Source organism: Anguilla anguilla, chromosome 12, assembly GCF_013347855.1.
Source record: "Anguilla anguilla isolate fAngAng1 chromosome 12, fAngAng1.pri, whole genome shotgun sequence".
Lineage (NCBI taxonomy): Eukaryota > Metazoa > Chordata > Actinopteri > Anguilliformes > Anguillidae > Anguilla > Anguilla anguilla.
Window position 1 is genome coordinate 15,080,974 of NC_049212.1, and position 17,002 is coordinate 15,097,975.

General features: G+C 45.2%; 1 protein-coding gene across 8 annotated transcripts in view; it reads left to right on the forward strand.

Annotated features, from left to right (window-relative positions):
* The first annotated feature begins 2,574 nt into the window (after window positions 1-2,574).
* The window catches only part of phldb1b (pleckstrin homology-like domain, family B, member 1b), a 71,457-nt gene continuing 57,029 nt past the window's right edge, over window positions 2,575-17,002 (forward strand). For 2 of the 8 annotated variants that reach the window (XM_035384157.1, XM_035384161.1), the window contains exons 1-2: window positions 14,515-14,787; window positions 16,879-16,983. In XM_035384157.1, the coding sequence (XP_035240048.1) occupies window positions 14,752-14,787; window positions 16,879-16,983 (141 nt within the window). In that variant the 5' untranslated portion in view covers window positions 14,515-14,751. Of the gene's footprint in view, window positions 3,013-14,513; window positions 14,788-16,878; window positions 16,984-17,002 lie in introns of those variants that run through there. The other 6 variants (XM_035384163.1, XM_035384162.1, XM_035384158.1 and 3 more) reach the window with 5 other exon arrangements.

Here is a 17,002-nt window from a genome sequence, read left to right on the forward strand (position 1 = left end):
CCCGCTCCGCTTGGGGGCACTGATTGGATGCTGGTTGTGACCGGAGGCCGTCTGCGTCTCTGCTTTTTATCACGTCCTAATTTCTGGCTCCGGGCACGAATAACGGGGGCCGAGCAGGTGACACAGAGGCCTCGGCCTGTAAATGGCCGTCTCTTCAGCTCTCGCCAACCGTGACGCGGAAACAGGGAGCCCTTTGTGGATCCGCCAGTCAGCGCAAGAGAGATGAGACTCCATTATGGCTTTTAGGCTGAGCGCCGCACTGCTTTGAGAGACACTGACCCATTTTCTATATCTCGGGGTAGTCGTTCGCCGCTTGTCCTGTGCCATTCGGGTAAGCTGGTCTATCTCCGGCATGGAGTTGGACGGGGCCTGATCCGCCTGCTCCGCGCGCTGATTGAGACGTTCAGATCTGCTCGGGGAAGCGGTCCCTCGGTTGCCCTCGGCTTTTATGTTCCTAATGAACGCTTCCTCTCGATTGGCCCCCAGAGCTCCGGCTCGTTTGTAGAGTGCAGATAGGGATTGCGGCGGGGATACGCTTTTCATTAAGGATGAAAGTGGGGCAGGAGCCGGCCCCTCCCTCTGTGTGTGGGGGGTGGGGGGGAGGTTTCACTGCAGTCCCCCAGCTGAAAGCAGGCACACGAATGGGAGCTTTCCACCTCCAACCAATCACTGTCTGCCGCTCAAGCTACAAATGATAAATACCTCGATATGGAAAAGGAAAACAGATGTCCGAGGAAGAGTGCACACCAAACAGTGCAAAACATTTTCTCAGGTCCGTTTTAATGCTAAATAATCTCTTGGTGTATTTATGCCCCTCCCATTGTGCCCGCCCACGTGCAGTGGTTTGGGGCCGCTGGGTGGTGCTGGGATGGGTGTAGGCGCGGGGTGGGTAATTGGGCTTAATGGATAGTTAAAGCCCACGGAGGCACAGACCACAGGGCTGATGACAGGGTGCTCCTGCTCTCCAATCCACAACCTCTCTTTGTAAGCAAATCCCTCACCCTGACATGTCATGTCGGTTCCAAGATGTGCTTGAAGGAAGTTTTCCCAAGCGATTTTTCTCAAGCAAGAAATAAAATAATCCCTTCTCTGCTTTTATCCATGCACCAAAGCCAATCGTGTTTATTTATCGAATTAAGAATCTGGATTTCACATGGCATTTAAGGATTTTCCCGTCCTTGCAACCAGGAAGTTGCTGCCTGCCTCTTGGCTGTGCTTTCTTTGTATCTCAGTTACTCTGTGAGTTGCCTTTTGGAAAACCCTCATCCCAATGAAGATTAGATGCTAAACACAGTCTAATCATGCTATTGGTTAACTACATTACCCACGCTACAGCAAAGGACATGCTGAAAATCAGAGGTTTTGTTTCTGTTACTGGAAGAACAGCGTAAAGCACTTTGGACCAGTACTATACGCCACTCCTGACTCTGTGTAAAGTATATGCTATCTCCTGAAATTAGCGACACAATTTTTCCTCCTCTGGAAATAAAAAAAAATGTTTTTCTTGGTTCTCGCTTCAGGTTGACAATTTAAAATAGCATGACCCATCTACAAAGGTGGGTAAAACCCAATGCCCAGTTTAGCAGGAGGGGAGACGTGTTTGTGTGTGTGAGCATGTTATGACTTTGTTTGTAGGAAAATGAACGTGGCGCGCTGCCAAAATGGTCCAAACCCGCCACATCCGAGGCTGGCAGTACATCCAGAAGCAGCCGCCTGCTATTTCCGTTCTTTTTTCTTTTGTAGGCATACATACTTAAAATAGTCCCCGGGCTGTGTTAACTTGCCTTGTGTTGTTTTCTGTCTTGCACTCATTAAAAATGTACTTTACAAAGGTTAGTCTGGTAAGATTAAGATTTATTGTAAAATACTGAGAATCTGAGCAGATTGAGGGATTCTAGGTATTCCTCCTGTAGTCTCTAGTGTCTCTCAAAAAGCACAGTCTCTCTGAGATCAGACCCTCTGAGTGTGATTTCTCTACACCTGGTCTCTCTGAATACTGTCTGTCTAACCACAGTCAATGAAATGTGGCCCCTGAGTAGGGGTCTCTCTAAGAGCAGCCTCTCAGGATGCGCTCTCTCTTTGCGCAGTCGAGATAGGAAGCCCACAGAGAAAAGGAGAGACAGAATGGCGCACTTTTCCAGCCTCCAGCCCAGACTGAAAGTGGTGCAGAGGGAGAACAGGGAAGAAGGGATGAGGGAATCTGTGGATTCCTGCCAGGAGAGGGAAGCAGACACCTGATGGCTCTCCTCCCCCGGGAATCGGGGAGAGGGCCGTGACCCACAAGCAAATAAATAAGGAATGAGAAAACAGACAAAGGCCCGTGTGAGGAGCCCTGTGGGACACCCTGGGACACGCCGAGCGGTGGCTCTGCTCCAGGAAGTCTCTCGCTGTGACACGCTGTCACTGGAGGAAATGACTTTTTTCCTCTTTGCAAAGAAGCTTGCGGATGTATAAGAATTTTTCTTATTTTACCTCCCCAGCCTCCCCCCCCCCACCTCCTCCTCCAAAAAAAAAAAAAAAAAAACACAATCCTCTCGTTTCTTGCTGAAGTTTCTGTGCAGGGTTACGAACAAGTGAGGATTTCTTCAGCTTGGAATAAAGGCTGCCTTGTGCCTCTGCTGGGAGGGGTGGACAAACCTCGGGAAATGGTAGAGAGAGAGAGGGAGAGAGGGAGGGAGAGGGACAGGGGGAGCGACAAACTGAGAGAGAGGGAGCAGCGCACTAGAGGGAGAAGAGGAGAGTGAAAGGGAGGGAGAAAGGAAGCTGCCTGTACCTCAGGATACTCTCTTTGTGTCTGTATTTAGTGTGCGCGTGTGTGTTTGAAAGCGGGCGCGGGGGAGAGCATCAGCGGGACCACAAAGCGCTCGCCGCCCGCGGTCTCTCCTTCTCGCTTTGGACCGTGTCCAGCTCCGGAGTTTTTATTCCTCCGAAGAATGAGCGCCTGGCCTGGATCTAAAAAGCAAAGGATTTGTTATTTGACCTTTTAACCGTCTGCTGACAAATTCTCTGCAGGTAAATGGCTGTTATTTCATTCATGCTTTTGTTTGTGGATCTCTGCTTTTGTTTGCCATCCGGTTTCTGTGTATGGCTGACAAACAGCTCCACCGTCCTGTGAGTGGAACAAAACATTTATCTCAGGTCCATCAATCTTTTTGAGCATAATTCTGTCTTTATGTGTATGATATATAACTGACAGAATGGAATGATCAGACCCTGATGTGCGTGAAAATGTGAGTTAAAAAAATCTTATTTTTCCAGTTAAAATGTCAGTTTTAAAGAAAGTCAAACTGCTAAATCTTGCTAAAATTGACCTGAACTGAGGATTTTTGAGACTGCTCAGCGTACTCAAACACAAGTACGAGCCACTAAAGAGGTCCAGCCTGGTGACTGTGTCAATATGGCAGGTGTTTCTGCTTCTACAGGGGAAGACCTCCTCTCTGTCATCATTCCTTTAGTTTGATGCTTTCTGCTTGTTGTTAAGGTGACTGTAGCTCAAGAAGTAGCCTTGACTTTTCAAAGTCCTAGTCATAACACCAGCGCACAACATGTAAGCCTGGCCTTGTCTGCCACAGAGTGTGTGAAGTTCAGCCCAGACTGGCTGGTATAGAGCACAGAGCAGTGTAGAACCAGTGAAGGCTGATGTCATATTTATACTATTCCAATACGCATTATACTATGCACCTATACTGTTCCACTTTGCATTCTCTCCAGGTGCACATATATTCTGCTCCACTGTGCATTCTCTCCAGGTGCACATATATTTTGCTCCTCTGTGAATTCTCTCCAGGTGCGCATATATTCTGCTCCACTGTGCATTCTCTCCAGGTGCGCATATATTCTGCTCCACTGTGCATTCTCTCCAGGTGCGCAAATATATTCTGTTTCCCCTGCATGATTTGTGCATCTGTACTGTCCTACTGCGCATTCTGTCCTGCTGTGGACTTTATTTGTGTTCCCCGAGCTGGGGAACAGGTGTAGATGCCACATGGTGTGGATCTCCAATGCAGAAAGGTGTAAAATACCCACAATGTTCTGCACCGGTTTTAGTGCAGCAGAATTTTGATATACTTAATGATTGTTTTTGTGATTACAGACGTTTTCGGAAAATGCAATAATAAGGATCATTCGTTTTATTATCACTACTACAGCAGACAGAGCTTAGAAATCCAGAGAAAGCAGCAATGAAAAGTTGGCAAACTAATAATCTATAATTGGTCAGTAACGGAATTCAGTTCTGAGGAATACCATGGACATATCCTGTTAAAAATTAGTTCCAGAATTAGCATTTTGAGAAATGCAGAAGAATGCAGAATGTTCAGGGCCAGTCTCTTTGAATGGTCAGTTTATGTGGGTGTACTCATTACTGTGGCTCCGAATGACCATGAGATTGCAACAGGTTTATTAATTTGTTGCAGATATGCTTGTCTTAACAAAATATTTCCCAGACTGGAACAAGATAATTTTTGGTGTGTGTGTGTTTGCGTGTGTATGTATGTGCATGTGCGTGTGTGTATGTGTGTGTGTTTGTGGGTGTGTGTGTCCGTGCATGCATGCGTGTGTGTGGTGTGTGTGTGTATTTGTGTGTGTGTGCACATACGCATGTGTGTGTGTGTGTGCATGTGTGTGTGTGTGTGTGTGTGTGCACGTGTACAGATGCGCATGTATGTGTGAGTGTGTGTGTGAGAGTGAGAGACAGCTGTGAGTATGTTGATAATGCTTTGGATTCCAGAGTTCACAGCTCCCCGCAGCTGCAGCATCTGTCCCTCTCCCTCTCATCGTCTGTCTATGTGGAGCAGTGGAAGTCCGGAGGAGTCTCTTCCTCCATAAATGTCCTTTTACTGTCAGTTGCATCAATTTTCACAGGAGGTAACAAAGAAGCTGAACCATTTCCAGCACTGGGCTGCCAGCTACATCTGGTTCATCCAACAAATTTCCTGTCTCGCTCCATTCAACTCAATTTGTGAACAGTTTGTGACTGTTCTCCTTCCCATTTCTCTGTAAAAAAATGTTTTTCAGTGACTGGTAGCTTCTCAGACAGAACTGGTGTAAAGCTGTGGGTGTGTGTGTGTGGTGTTTCCAGATGTGTTTCCATGGGAAAATACCCCTCACTGGCACTGCGATTGAGACTGTGACATCACCGCTGGCATGTGTGAACACCTGCTCATAATTGCATCACCCTGGCAACAAATGCTCACTGTCCAAAGTGAATTATATCTTAAAGTGCTTTCCATTAAGGAATGCATAAGCCGAAGCAATATGAACAAAAGTACATTGAGCCCATTGTTTTCAATATCAAGTACACTGACCACATTGTTGTCCATATTAGGAGTTCGGCCTGTGATCTTTCTGATAGTTGAGGGAGTTAGAGTAGCACGGGGCGGGGTGCACGGCAGTATGGTGAGGGGTGGGTGGCGGCGTTTGGGGAAATTTCCATTTCCTTATTTCCTTCCCCCCCTCCCACCTCCTCCCAGTCGGAGCTCGGATCGACGCCCTCCGCTTTCCTGACGACCGGCCAGCGCCACCAGCTGCAGTCACATGGCCTCGCTCTGTCTCTGACGGCTTTTGTTACTCTCACAAAGTGGGATGGACTCCGAATGACTTTAAACAGGTTCTGTGGTCTGACCTCTCTCTTTCTCTGGGTCCACTGGATGTTGACACACGTCCTCTGGGCACAAAAGAAGAGTGAGACAGAGAGAGAGAGAGAGAGAGAAGTGGAGAGGGACGTGACATTGAGGCGTTCGGCATCAACGCCGCCCATGAAAGGAGACCACCATTTAACTCTGTGATCTAGCGGAGGAGAAGGACTCCACGGCTGCTTGCTTATCTGTGACACCCCAGGCTGCTTCTTCTTCTTGCTTGGCTGATTTCTGGCTGTGACCCGCCCCCCTCCCCCCTCCCCCCTCCAAAAAAGAAAAAAGATAGGCTCTTCTTTGCTCTTTTTCACTGTGAGTATGCAAGGGAGTTGGACATTAACCCCTTGGCCCCTGGATTTACCCTAAGAAGCGTTGCTGACCGCCACAAAGAGCTGTGACCTGCTCTCCTGGTACAGGAGACAAGGCTGCCTTGTCTCTTCTTGTGGATAAACTGACCATGTCACATCCTGTCTGGCCGGCTTAAGTAGAGTGTGGATCTTGCTGAGAAAAGCACCTTTTTTCCTGGGATTTTTGAGCAGCTGAAGATAATGAGCTGGTCAGCCATGGTCTCTCCCGGTTGATGGATTGGTCCTGCACCCCAGCATTCTCTAGGTGAAAGTGTTCCTGTCTTCAGAGAAAACAAAAATCCACATCACTAGAGAGGTAGAACCGAAATTGCGATCATTAGATAGAGAAAGAGACAAAAGCTATACTCACGAGCAGGGAATGAGGGAACGACTGTGGTGCATTCCAAGCTGTTGAGAAAAGCGAATAACGGAACACATTTATTTCTTTAACATTTTTAGATATTAGGAAGGGGAAAAGCTTGGCTGTTGAAAAGGCTGTCTGTGCTCTCACTTTAACACGTGTATGTGATTATCACACGCATTCGCAACGTTACCACATGCTGGGTAGGCATTTTCCCATATTCCTTGGTTCCTTTGATCAAAGCTGATTTCTGTGACACAGAGCTATTCTGAAACTGTGATTTTCAACTGTGGTTGAAATTTGGAACATTGAGCGACCATATTCAGTTAATGACATCTGCACTCATGATCAAGAATTCAAAATGCAGATATGCCTACAGCTTAAGTACAGATTCATGCTAAAACGTTTGAAAGGAGACATTTTCAGTACAGCTGTGTCTGTGAGTGCTGTAAATACCCTGCGCATCATTATTTTCCAATGTCATTGCACCCGATAAATGCCTAGAAACTCTATTTATTTTGTTTGGCAGTGCTGAGTATCAAATAAACTACCAACGTCTGTCTCATTAACAGGTGGAATCAATTAATGCAGTGAGGTATAAGTGGGAGGACCACCAGAGACAAACACAGGGAAGTGTGAGGGCTAAAAAATAAAAATAAAACACCAATAGAAACAAGCCTGCGGTGGTCCCTTGTCTCATAATTTGCGACAGGACAGATTAGTAGATCTGGGTGAATACCTTCAAAGGTTGCCCTGTATTAATGTGAAATTGAATGTGATATCTCAACATTTGAGCAACTGTTAGCTCCTATGTGGTGTGCTGGCACCAGGGATATGTCTGGTTTGGAAATCATGGCCTATCGTCCACAGGCTACAGATTCACAGTCCTTCCACCCCCAGCCTCTCCATGGGTAGCCACATGAAACAGTCACACCTCTTGCCACACCTTTTGGAATTACCCCTGACGAGAGCTCATTCCGCAGGCAGAGCTGGAAAACTTGATGAGCTCTGTATCTTTGGGAAACAAGCGTGCCAAAGCCAATGGAGCATTTGAGGAAAGGCTCACTGGAGTATCGTGTTTGCCCCACCATGTTGTTATTTCCTCCACCAATCAGACGCTTCTCTCTGAGTGACGAGGCAGCAGGGAAATATTGGGTCCAAAGACTGGATGACTCATCGCCCAGGGAAGATTCCAGGCCACACGGTTTAACGCTGGGGAAAGTTGGTTGTGTCTGTGTGTGTGTGTACGCGTGCGTGTGTGTGCGTATGTGTGAGTGTGTGCGCGTATGTGTGCGTGTGCATGCATGTGTGTGTGCAAAGCTGAGGAAAGTTGGCCACGCATTCAGTTGGCAAAGTTTTCACAGAAGCAGCAGTTTGTGGAGGAGGAGATGGGATCTCTCACAGTTTGGTAGCTGGAGATCGTGCAGGAATGTTGATGTGACTTCAAGCTTCTTGAAGCAGAAAGGAGATTACAGTTCTAGTGAAAGCTGGCTGCTGAGGGTAAAGCATTCAGGCGTCCATTGCATGTTCATTATGGAGCTATCACTAAAATCAGATCTATCCTGGATTGTTTTTGGATCCAACATTCTTATCCAGCATATAGACTTAAAGGAGACTTATTACATATTAATATATACTTACAGTATGGTCAGTGTGTGTGTGTGTGTGTGTGTGTGTGTGTGAACATCTGACCTATTCAGCCAGGCCATGTGTAGTGTGTAGCACACTCATATTACCGCCCTGTCTGACAATAAGGCTGCAGTGTGGTGGGCTGGCCTAATGGTTTCATTGTGATTCAGAATTTGTCACTGGCTAGTTAATCCATGACCCAAGCACATGGCGAGCTCGATCATTTCCACCCTCTCCACGAGGGTCTCGTCGAGCCTGCTGACTCCTCAGTTAGCCCTCTGTCCATCAGCCAGCTTCTCTGCGGTGACTTTTTTTTTGTCTGTCTGTCGAGATGGTTTGGGCTCATTTCCTGGATGGCGAGAGGGGGATGATGGGAGTGTTTCCTGCGAGGGAGGGGCAGGAGCAGTCCTCTCTGACCCCTGAGCCCTCCTCCGGCCTGTGCCTCAGCCCACAGGACACACTTCAGCTTTCCGGACCCAGCAGGAAGTCCGCGTATAGACACAAACAATTTGTGGTCCATCCCTAGTCACACACTTCTGTTTGTTATCTGTTTCCCTCATCTCTGTCTTTCTATTTTCACTTCTCCCTCCTTCCGTCTTTCCTCACCTTTTCTCTCTTTCCTGTCCCATTTCCCTCCCAGTCATCACTTGGCTTCTCTGTCCCAAGAGCCAGGCAGCTGTCTCTTCCTTTGACGGCGGATGTTCTTTTTCTCTTTTCTTTATGACGCTATGTAATGAGACACTTGTGGAACAAACACAGGTCTTTCGCTCTCCACATTTGGGCATTACAGCAGAGTTAGCTGAAGCCACACATTCACCACCTGAGATTTTAATTATGGCGTTCATGTGGAAAACCCCAGAGTAACCGTGTGCAATAGGAATCCAGAAAATAATTCCTGGATACACACTGTTTGTCAGTTTCTCTCGCCTATAAATAGACGCAATTGTTGCAGTGAACCGAATTGCTCCAGCGCAGTTATAAATAGAACGGTTACACTGCCTTAAAAACCCACGCGGGACAATAGCGTTTGTTTCGGCCACAAAGCCAGGTTGGATTAGGGACAGCCCTGGTGGAATTCCACCGGTGACTAATGCACCGCTGCCTTTGTGTGAACACTTTCATAATGAATCACTGCCTCGCAGTCACATCCCATAATGCTTCCACCATAAGGTACATTCCACACACTGAAAACCTACAATTCTGCGCCTACAGCTTTTAATCTTCAGAGACAGGCTGCTATAAATACAAAACAAAAACCCTATAATCATACATGTTGTTCCCTTTTCTTGAAATCGGTTAGTGAAACAAACACCCTCTAGCACTCTCTGCTTTCTGTATTTTTTTAAAATAGTGGTAAAGCTGATGTTTTTTTGGCGCTGTGGTGTTTAAGAAATGTATATAGACTTGTAAAAAGGTGCATACTTGAACCGATTTTCCTTTGATGATGTGCTTGTTGCTACAATATTTAAGTTGGTTAGTGGCTGTGGAAATGCACAGCCATGTATTATACTGTGGGCCTTATATGTCCAAATTGGCACACTTACCTATTACTGGGCATAAAAGCTGTATACAACTTCCATGCAACTTGTATACTCAATAGTAGGCAAGTACGCTGATTCAGACGCAGCCACAGACTCTAAGCATGCACTAAGTACATACACATACAATACTGCATTGCAGCACAATTTCATACAGAGTAGAAAATTTGTCTCAGACACTTCAGTCCGATTTCACCAAGTTCAATTAACTACGTAAGTCAGGAAGAAAAATCTGCCAAGCTGAAGGTCTACGCCCTTGGAACAGGGAACCAATCGTATTCAAGGTCTCCCAGGCTCCCAGCACAGGAAACCAGTCCCAGCCTAGTTCTGACGCATTTCCCCCTGTACCCGTCTGCATAAGTAAAGCCCTGAAATGCCCCAGGAGCCCAGCAGTAAAGTAAGTGGCCAGCTATGAGGGCACCCCTGTGACTCACACAGACATTAGCCCCTCCCCTTTTGTTCCTGTGTGTACCGCAATGGGTGGGGTAACATGAGGAGTCCCAACCCAGAAAATGCACTTCTGGCTCTCAGACTGCATGGGGTGAGCACAATTTCCAGGCACTGTGCTTAATGGCACAATGAAATCCAAAGCCTCACTGTAATCAGCAGGGCAAAGGTCAGAGGTCAGATTTAAGGTGCTAGAGCAGCCCTTGCACATGGCCGGCTGAGACATCAGCAGCCCCTGCTAGGCTCAGCAGACCTCGGCATGCTGTAGTGGAACCAGACTGTGGGCTGGGTTGAAGTTGCAGACGTGGCATCCATTAGTGCAGACAAGACCATCCTATAAAGAAATGGCAGTATTGAGTGTCAGCAGCAGATCTCCCTCTCCCTTTTCTCTTCAAGTGACGCTGGTGGGTCTGGGAATACTGCAGCCAACAGTGGAAAATCTTGCAGAGAATTTGTCTTCTGCTGCACTGAGTGTTGAGGCACAGCAAAGGTGTGGGGTTTTGAGCCCGAGTGCTGAGGAGGGGCCTGTGCTCTGGGCTCCGGCCCCAGGGTGGGGCTGTGGGCATCTGTGGTGCCTAACAGGGTGGGGCTGTGGGCTTGTGAGTGGAGAGTGACAATGTGCTTTTCTCTTTTGAGCAATGCCCATCTCTATATTTAGCTCGTGCCTTTACCACCCTGTACTTTCTTTGCCTGTGTCTGGCTTTCTTACTGCAGAAATCCCCCACCCTTGCCTTTGCTTTGAAATATTTTTCCACCATGCTCATGATTCAACTCTGCCCAGCGTCTGGGTAGAATCACATTTGCTCGCTAGTTTTGGTTCACCAGTCACCATTATTTCGATCTGTTCCATGTTCAGGTCTGAGCTGGCTGTTGTCATTTCAGACACAGTGAACCATTACTAATAGCTGGTGGTGATAATTTAGGCATGTGGAATCTGCACAATCTGTGCACTGGTTCACTACATCATAATGACTGAGCACTGTAAACATTGCACGTAATGCAAGACTGGCATAGCTGGCTCAGGTCCTAGGTTCATACCAGTGAAATCTCTTAAGTGTGGGAGGTAGAGTTAAGATATAAACTGACTGATTTTTGACTGCTCTTAAGAAAACATTTGGGTGGCTACATCAGCATAAAGATTAAGATTGTGCTTTTACTCAAACCCCGCAGCTATTTTTTCCTCATTACAACTAAAATAAGTTCAGGAGCAACACTATAAAGATTCTGCTGCCACACGTACAACTATGGAAAAAGGAACCCTCTGCTACATTAAATTTGACCCAAATATGAATAGTACAGAACAATCAGTAAATGCCTGTAGATGATAATCAGAGAAAGGTGAATACCCTGTGTTGCTATTGGTTATTTCTCCTGTGTCCAGCAGGAGACATGGTTTCCCAGAACCATTCTGTGCAATACTCTTTGACCATAACCTTGAAACTTTATTACTTTAGCTCTTTTATGCTGCACTGCTTTTGAATACTTCTGTTTCTGGTATATCTACATTATTTTCCCCAGTGGTCTTTAAGGCTTAAATAGATGGCACTCCTCATCAAATAACAAAAATAATTACACATTGCAGAAAGGAGGTCAGTGGTTTGGTTTGTACTAACCCTACATTAATGCTGGTAATGACTCACAAAGAAATGATGTCTTTCCATTTTTCCTTATGATTATTCTAATATATCAAAAGAACCAAGCAAGGGATTCACTGAAATTTTGTGATCTTTCAAAAAAATATATATATATATTTTAAATATTTTTTAAATATTGTTTAAAATATTGTTTAAATACTGTTTTTAAATATTTTTACTCGAGGGGGAAAGCAATCAAACATCATTTTTTAACGGACATTTCATTCAGCCATATTGTGCACAAAGATATACTGTTATACACATAAAAAAAATATGGATCCTCATAACTTGTAAAGCTACATCCTTTCTCAGGGACTCAGTTGTATATAAATTCATGTGGTCTCATGATCCAGAAATGGAGTCAAGACTGTGGTTGGCCATGCCTGTTTCTGCAGAGTGGAGAGTGGCTCTGCAATGTGGAGAGAGCTTCTGTAATGCGGAGGGTGTTCTAGGCTATAATTGTCCCCATAATCATATGTTCCAGAGGAATGCTGGGTATTTATCTGTTTCCGCTGTGCTTCCTGTGTAGATACTGCAGCACCCACAGGGTGCCATAGGAACTAATCGCTACCATGTGCCACAAGGCAATGACTGTTTGTATCAGACCCGTTTTTAGAAGTATGATGCCCCTTGCAAAGAAAATAAACAATAATAAATGACGACTTATTGGATTGTGCTCCGTAACATCAAAATATGTCAAAAGCAGGAAACAGCTTGCATTGTTCATTTAATTTAACTTGAATTAAGAAGTTGTTTTTTCAAGTTTATTCATTTATTTATTTATTGATCCCTATTTTCTCAGGTTTTTCACAGGTCGGTTTGCATTTGTTCATACTCATTGATGAAGCCTCTGTGAATTCAGGAGGTTGCAGAAAAGCACGTGCTGCTTTCAGCTCAGTAGTCCTCCAGATAAGCTTTCACCCTGACCGAGTCTGAGGATGGCACTCCATGTGTAGTCTCTCTCTCCCGGGGATGCTGCTGCCAATTATGTGCCATCCTGTGGTGCCACAGCCAGCACGGGCACAGTTTGAGTCGCTATCGAATCGCTAGTCCTGCCCACACACTAGATTAGAGCCTTAATAAAGTAAGCCACACTGCAGTCCTTATATTTTCATTGATTAGAAGTGATGCAATTTTTATGTTTTTTCTCTCATTGTAGACAGCTCATCACAAAGTGTCTTTTCAACAGCTAGCGGAGGATAAAGGGCCCATATTGGGGAGCTAGACAGTTTGTGTGTGTGTGCGCGCATGTGTGTGCATGTGTGAGTGTGTATATGTGTATGTGTGTGTGTGTGTGTGTGTGTGCGTGCACGCATATGCATGTGTGAGTGTGTGTATGTGTGTGTGTGTGTGCTTGTATACATGTGTGCCTGTGTGAGTGTGTGTATGTAACATTAGGGAGTAGGAGTACTGTGACAGAGGGGATTAAGCAGCAGGGTTCTTCACCAGGTAGAGGAGAGACTCAGGGGAAGATGGTTATCTATCTGACAGCTGTCAGAGGACATATACACCGAATACAGACTCAAAGAGAGAGTCCTGAGATACAGGCAGCTTCCTTTCTTCCTCCTTTACACTCTCCCCTTCTCCTTCGCTCTCTCTCTCTCAGTTTGTCTCTCCCCCTCCCAACCTTTTCTTTCTGAAACACAACACTCGTAATATGCAAATTACCTTTTATCTAATATGCAAATAAACGTTTCTTTTTGTAAAAAAGCCTTTAGCTTTGAATCAATCCTTCAGGATGCTATGTGAAAGAACACATCAAAGAAGAACTACATTTTTACAAACTCGAATGTACACATGACCGGACGGCTGTATGAACGGCTGCATGTCAATATTTTCTCACAAGGTCAATGCACTGCTTTCGTCCGGATCCCCGGGCCCACACGGGGATCAGGTTCAGAGCTGCTTTTGTTCTTAATCTCCTGCCCTCAACCTTGAAGTTTTCATTCAGGTGAAAAATGAAAACATTTCTTTGTGTTGAGATAAATTCTTTGTACTTTGTACTGCATGTACCTGAGGACCCACACACCCCTCCCAGCCCTGCCCCTGGTGGCCGTATGACCTAACTGCAGAGAGACCAGGGGCCTACTGCATGTTTTGGGAAGTAAGAGTGGGACCTTTCCGGTGAGACTGGACAGGAGAGGATGTGTCTCTTCCTTTGGGCTCTTAAGTTATCCAGCTGCTGCTTGTGGAGCAGGCTTCTCCACCCCTAAATTCCAGACCTCTGGGGTCATCAAGGGAGCAGATTTTTTTCCCACCTCTGACTGGATGTTTTCTCAACCAAACTGTCCTCCTTTCACCAAATCTTCATGACTTTGTCTCCCACATTTCCACTTATACTTGCTTTAACTAACTCCTGTGCACACCCCCCCCACCCCCTGACACACACACACACACACACACACACACACACCTAACTCCACAAAACACAAGGCACATTCCCTGCATGCTTGACACTAAACAATACCATCCTTTGTCCAGTAGCAGAGAAATCTCATTGGTGCTCCTGTGATCTCTGGTCATGCCCTGTATTGGGTGTGTAAGGGAGGGTGGGGGGGGGGGGGGGGGGGGGGGGGGGGGGGGGGGGGGAATGAGGTGCACGCTGTTCTAGTGCACATTCTGGGAGGCTGAAAGACAAGCTCTAACCCACTGGGGCCAGAGCCTGTGCCAACATGAAGAAATCTGATGGATTTATTCAAGACATCGTTTAAACTGTGGCTTGTCCCTTGTATCTGCATAATCTGCATTCAACTTTTTTCCGTTTTTTCTTTTACTTCTTAGACAATGATTTTCTTTCTCTTACTCAGCTTTTCCACTCCCACACTCTTTTCTTTTTCGTTCTGCATCATCCATATCTCATATTCCCCTATTCTATCTCTCTCCCTCCCTCTTTTTCTCTGTCTCCCTCCCTCTCTGTCTTGTCTACCTCTTTTATCAGGGCTTTTGCCCGCGGGGCAGGAATTTGAGGCTTAGCTCACTTATGCAGGCACAGACAGGTCTGTCTCGTGAAGGGGAGCAGGTACTGAGAGGGCGAGCGAAAGAGGCAGACAGTGAGACACCGTTAGTATTATGCAAAGTTGTGATTGCTGGATGCAAAGTTTCTAGCTTGCGGCTGAAGAGGCTGGTGTATTCATATCTGCTTTATTTCCTGATCTCTCCGCAATGGAGACCATGTCTCCACCAAACACCTGGCCAGAGGTAACAATCTCATCCAATTTTACCGTTTCCTATTTCACAACAGCTTTCACTGCTGCTAATTGCTATCATAGCTGCATCAGAGTGTTTTGAGGTATATTTTCTTATGATGAATATGAAAGTTTTGTGAGTACTATGGGTGATGATAGCTTGGCTATTGCTGTGGAGGCAGTGCTGGACATTGACTATAAATGAATGTTTATTTGGCATCCTATGCATGGCTTTTAAAATGCTATCTGCTTAACTGTTTTATATGGTGCAGCACACATTGCCTTGGTTCTTATTCTGCTGAGTAAATCACATATGTTATGTTACGTTTTGATAAAATTATATGCAATGTGTTTGTAAACAACATGTGCAATAGGTTATGTGGTCTGAAAAAAAAATCATAATCTGTTTTTCCACTGAGGCTTGATTTCAAGGCTACACATAAATCCTTACCATCCTGGGTTCTTACACAAACTAGGATTATCGCAGTTACTGCAAATTACTGTGACTTGCTCTGGGTATTGTTAGAAGCAATGCGACCGCATGCTTCCATTGTTACACAAACGAGAAGCCGGGTGACTCCATAAAGTCAGTACAATACTGGTATCGTTCTTCTCCACTTTTCGGTCCTTCTGCAGTAATACACGTTATGGCTTTCTGGGAATGCTGTACATACACATTCCAAATAAAGGTGCACGGCCTTTTTGTGTTTGTTTAGTCTAATCCCAAAGCGTGGATGTTCTGAGTAATGGGGGTGGAATTTGGAAAGGGGATTTTTTGGAGAGGCAGAAGAGAGATAGAGAGAGATAGAGGGAGAGGCTCACGGTGTGAGTGTTGGCTCAGGGGAGCCTGCAGGGAGAACCAGCTGTGATTGTTTGTAGGTTGTGAATCTTGTGCGTGTGCGGTTGAGCTGAATCACCACCATGACACACAAAGATGTGGAACCAGCAGAAAATTACAGACAGGGATGATAAACCTTCTTCCGGGCCAGACACACACGTAAGCGTGTCTTTATTTTGGTAATATTTCCCAATTTAAAAAAAAAACATTCGGTTCACTTGAAAATCTTTTTTCAGCTAAACATACATGCATGTTACTGAAGACAAACTAACAAGCATGTGTGTTTTGTTGTATTAAAAAAAAATCATTGTCAGACATACAAAATAAACTTACATGAATTAAACTAATTTACAGCCTTTGGAATAAAGGATATGAATTTTACAATGTTGAAAGGGATTTAGCACAGTCGTTGTTGGGTTCTTGTTGGATTTTGTTGGATCCTGTTCATGTATGTTCTGTTCAGTTTGTTATTTTAGTTGTAAAAGTCAGGGTCTATCTTCAGAAGGGCACTAAACAGAGCGTAGCTGTCTTTGAGCCTCTTTGAGTCAGTGAGCCTTCTTTTAATAGCCTGCAGGGCCAGATTTGCCTAATCCAGCACACACTGTATAATTGGAGCAGGAATCCGCCTGCTTACTGTCCCGTCACTCTCAGTCAACATACGTGAAATGCCTGTAGAATGGGTCACTTACTTCCATCTTCCTTGGCATTTGTCACTAAAGAATTCAAAATTCTGGTTAACAAACTTTTCAGAAGGTCTAAGTGATAATATTTCATTTTTAGGACACTCTGACTCCAGTGTCTGTAAACGGTTTATCTGGAAAGCCTGTATCCAATACTTCCCTCCCCACCATTATGAGCACTCCAACCTCTGTCCAGCAGTATGCATACAAAATGCAAAATATGACAGGAAGTATATATTCATATAAAAATACCTTTTAAATAAATCTAATCTTATATTAATATTTCCTTAATGGTCAATATTTAAGTATGAAAACAACTATTCATACTAACAATCTCTAGCTATGAAGCAGCTTTGGGAGAAATTTGAGAGTTTCCTGACAAAATGTTTGATATCAAGGAGGGGGAGGGGGTAGAAATGACACTTGGGAATCCATCATCCCCAGAAAGTGTGGGCCAGTGTGCAAAACACAAACAGGAATTAGGAGCAGACTGTGATTGTCATCTGCCCATTGACTTTCATAAAAATCTAAATAATAAAGATAGAATCATGACTTCCAAATAACCAATATTTTACTTTCACTCCAGCAGGATTTTCATGATTTAGATGGTGTGATTGACAACGAGGTGGACATGGACCGTCTGAACAGTAACATTCCCCAATGCGGTCGACAGACACATCAGGTCTTGCAGGTGAGTTGCATTGTTGGCA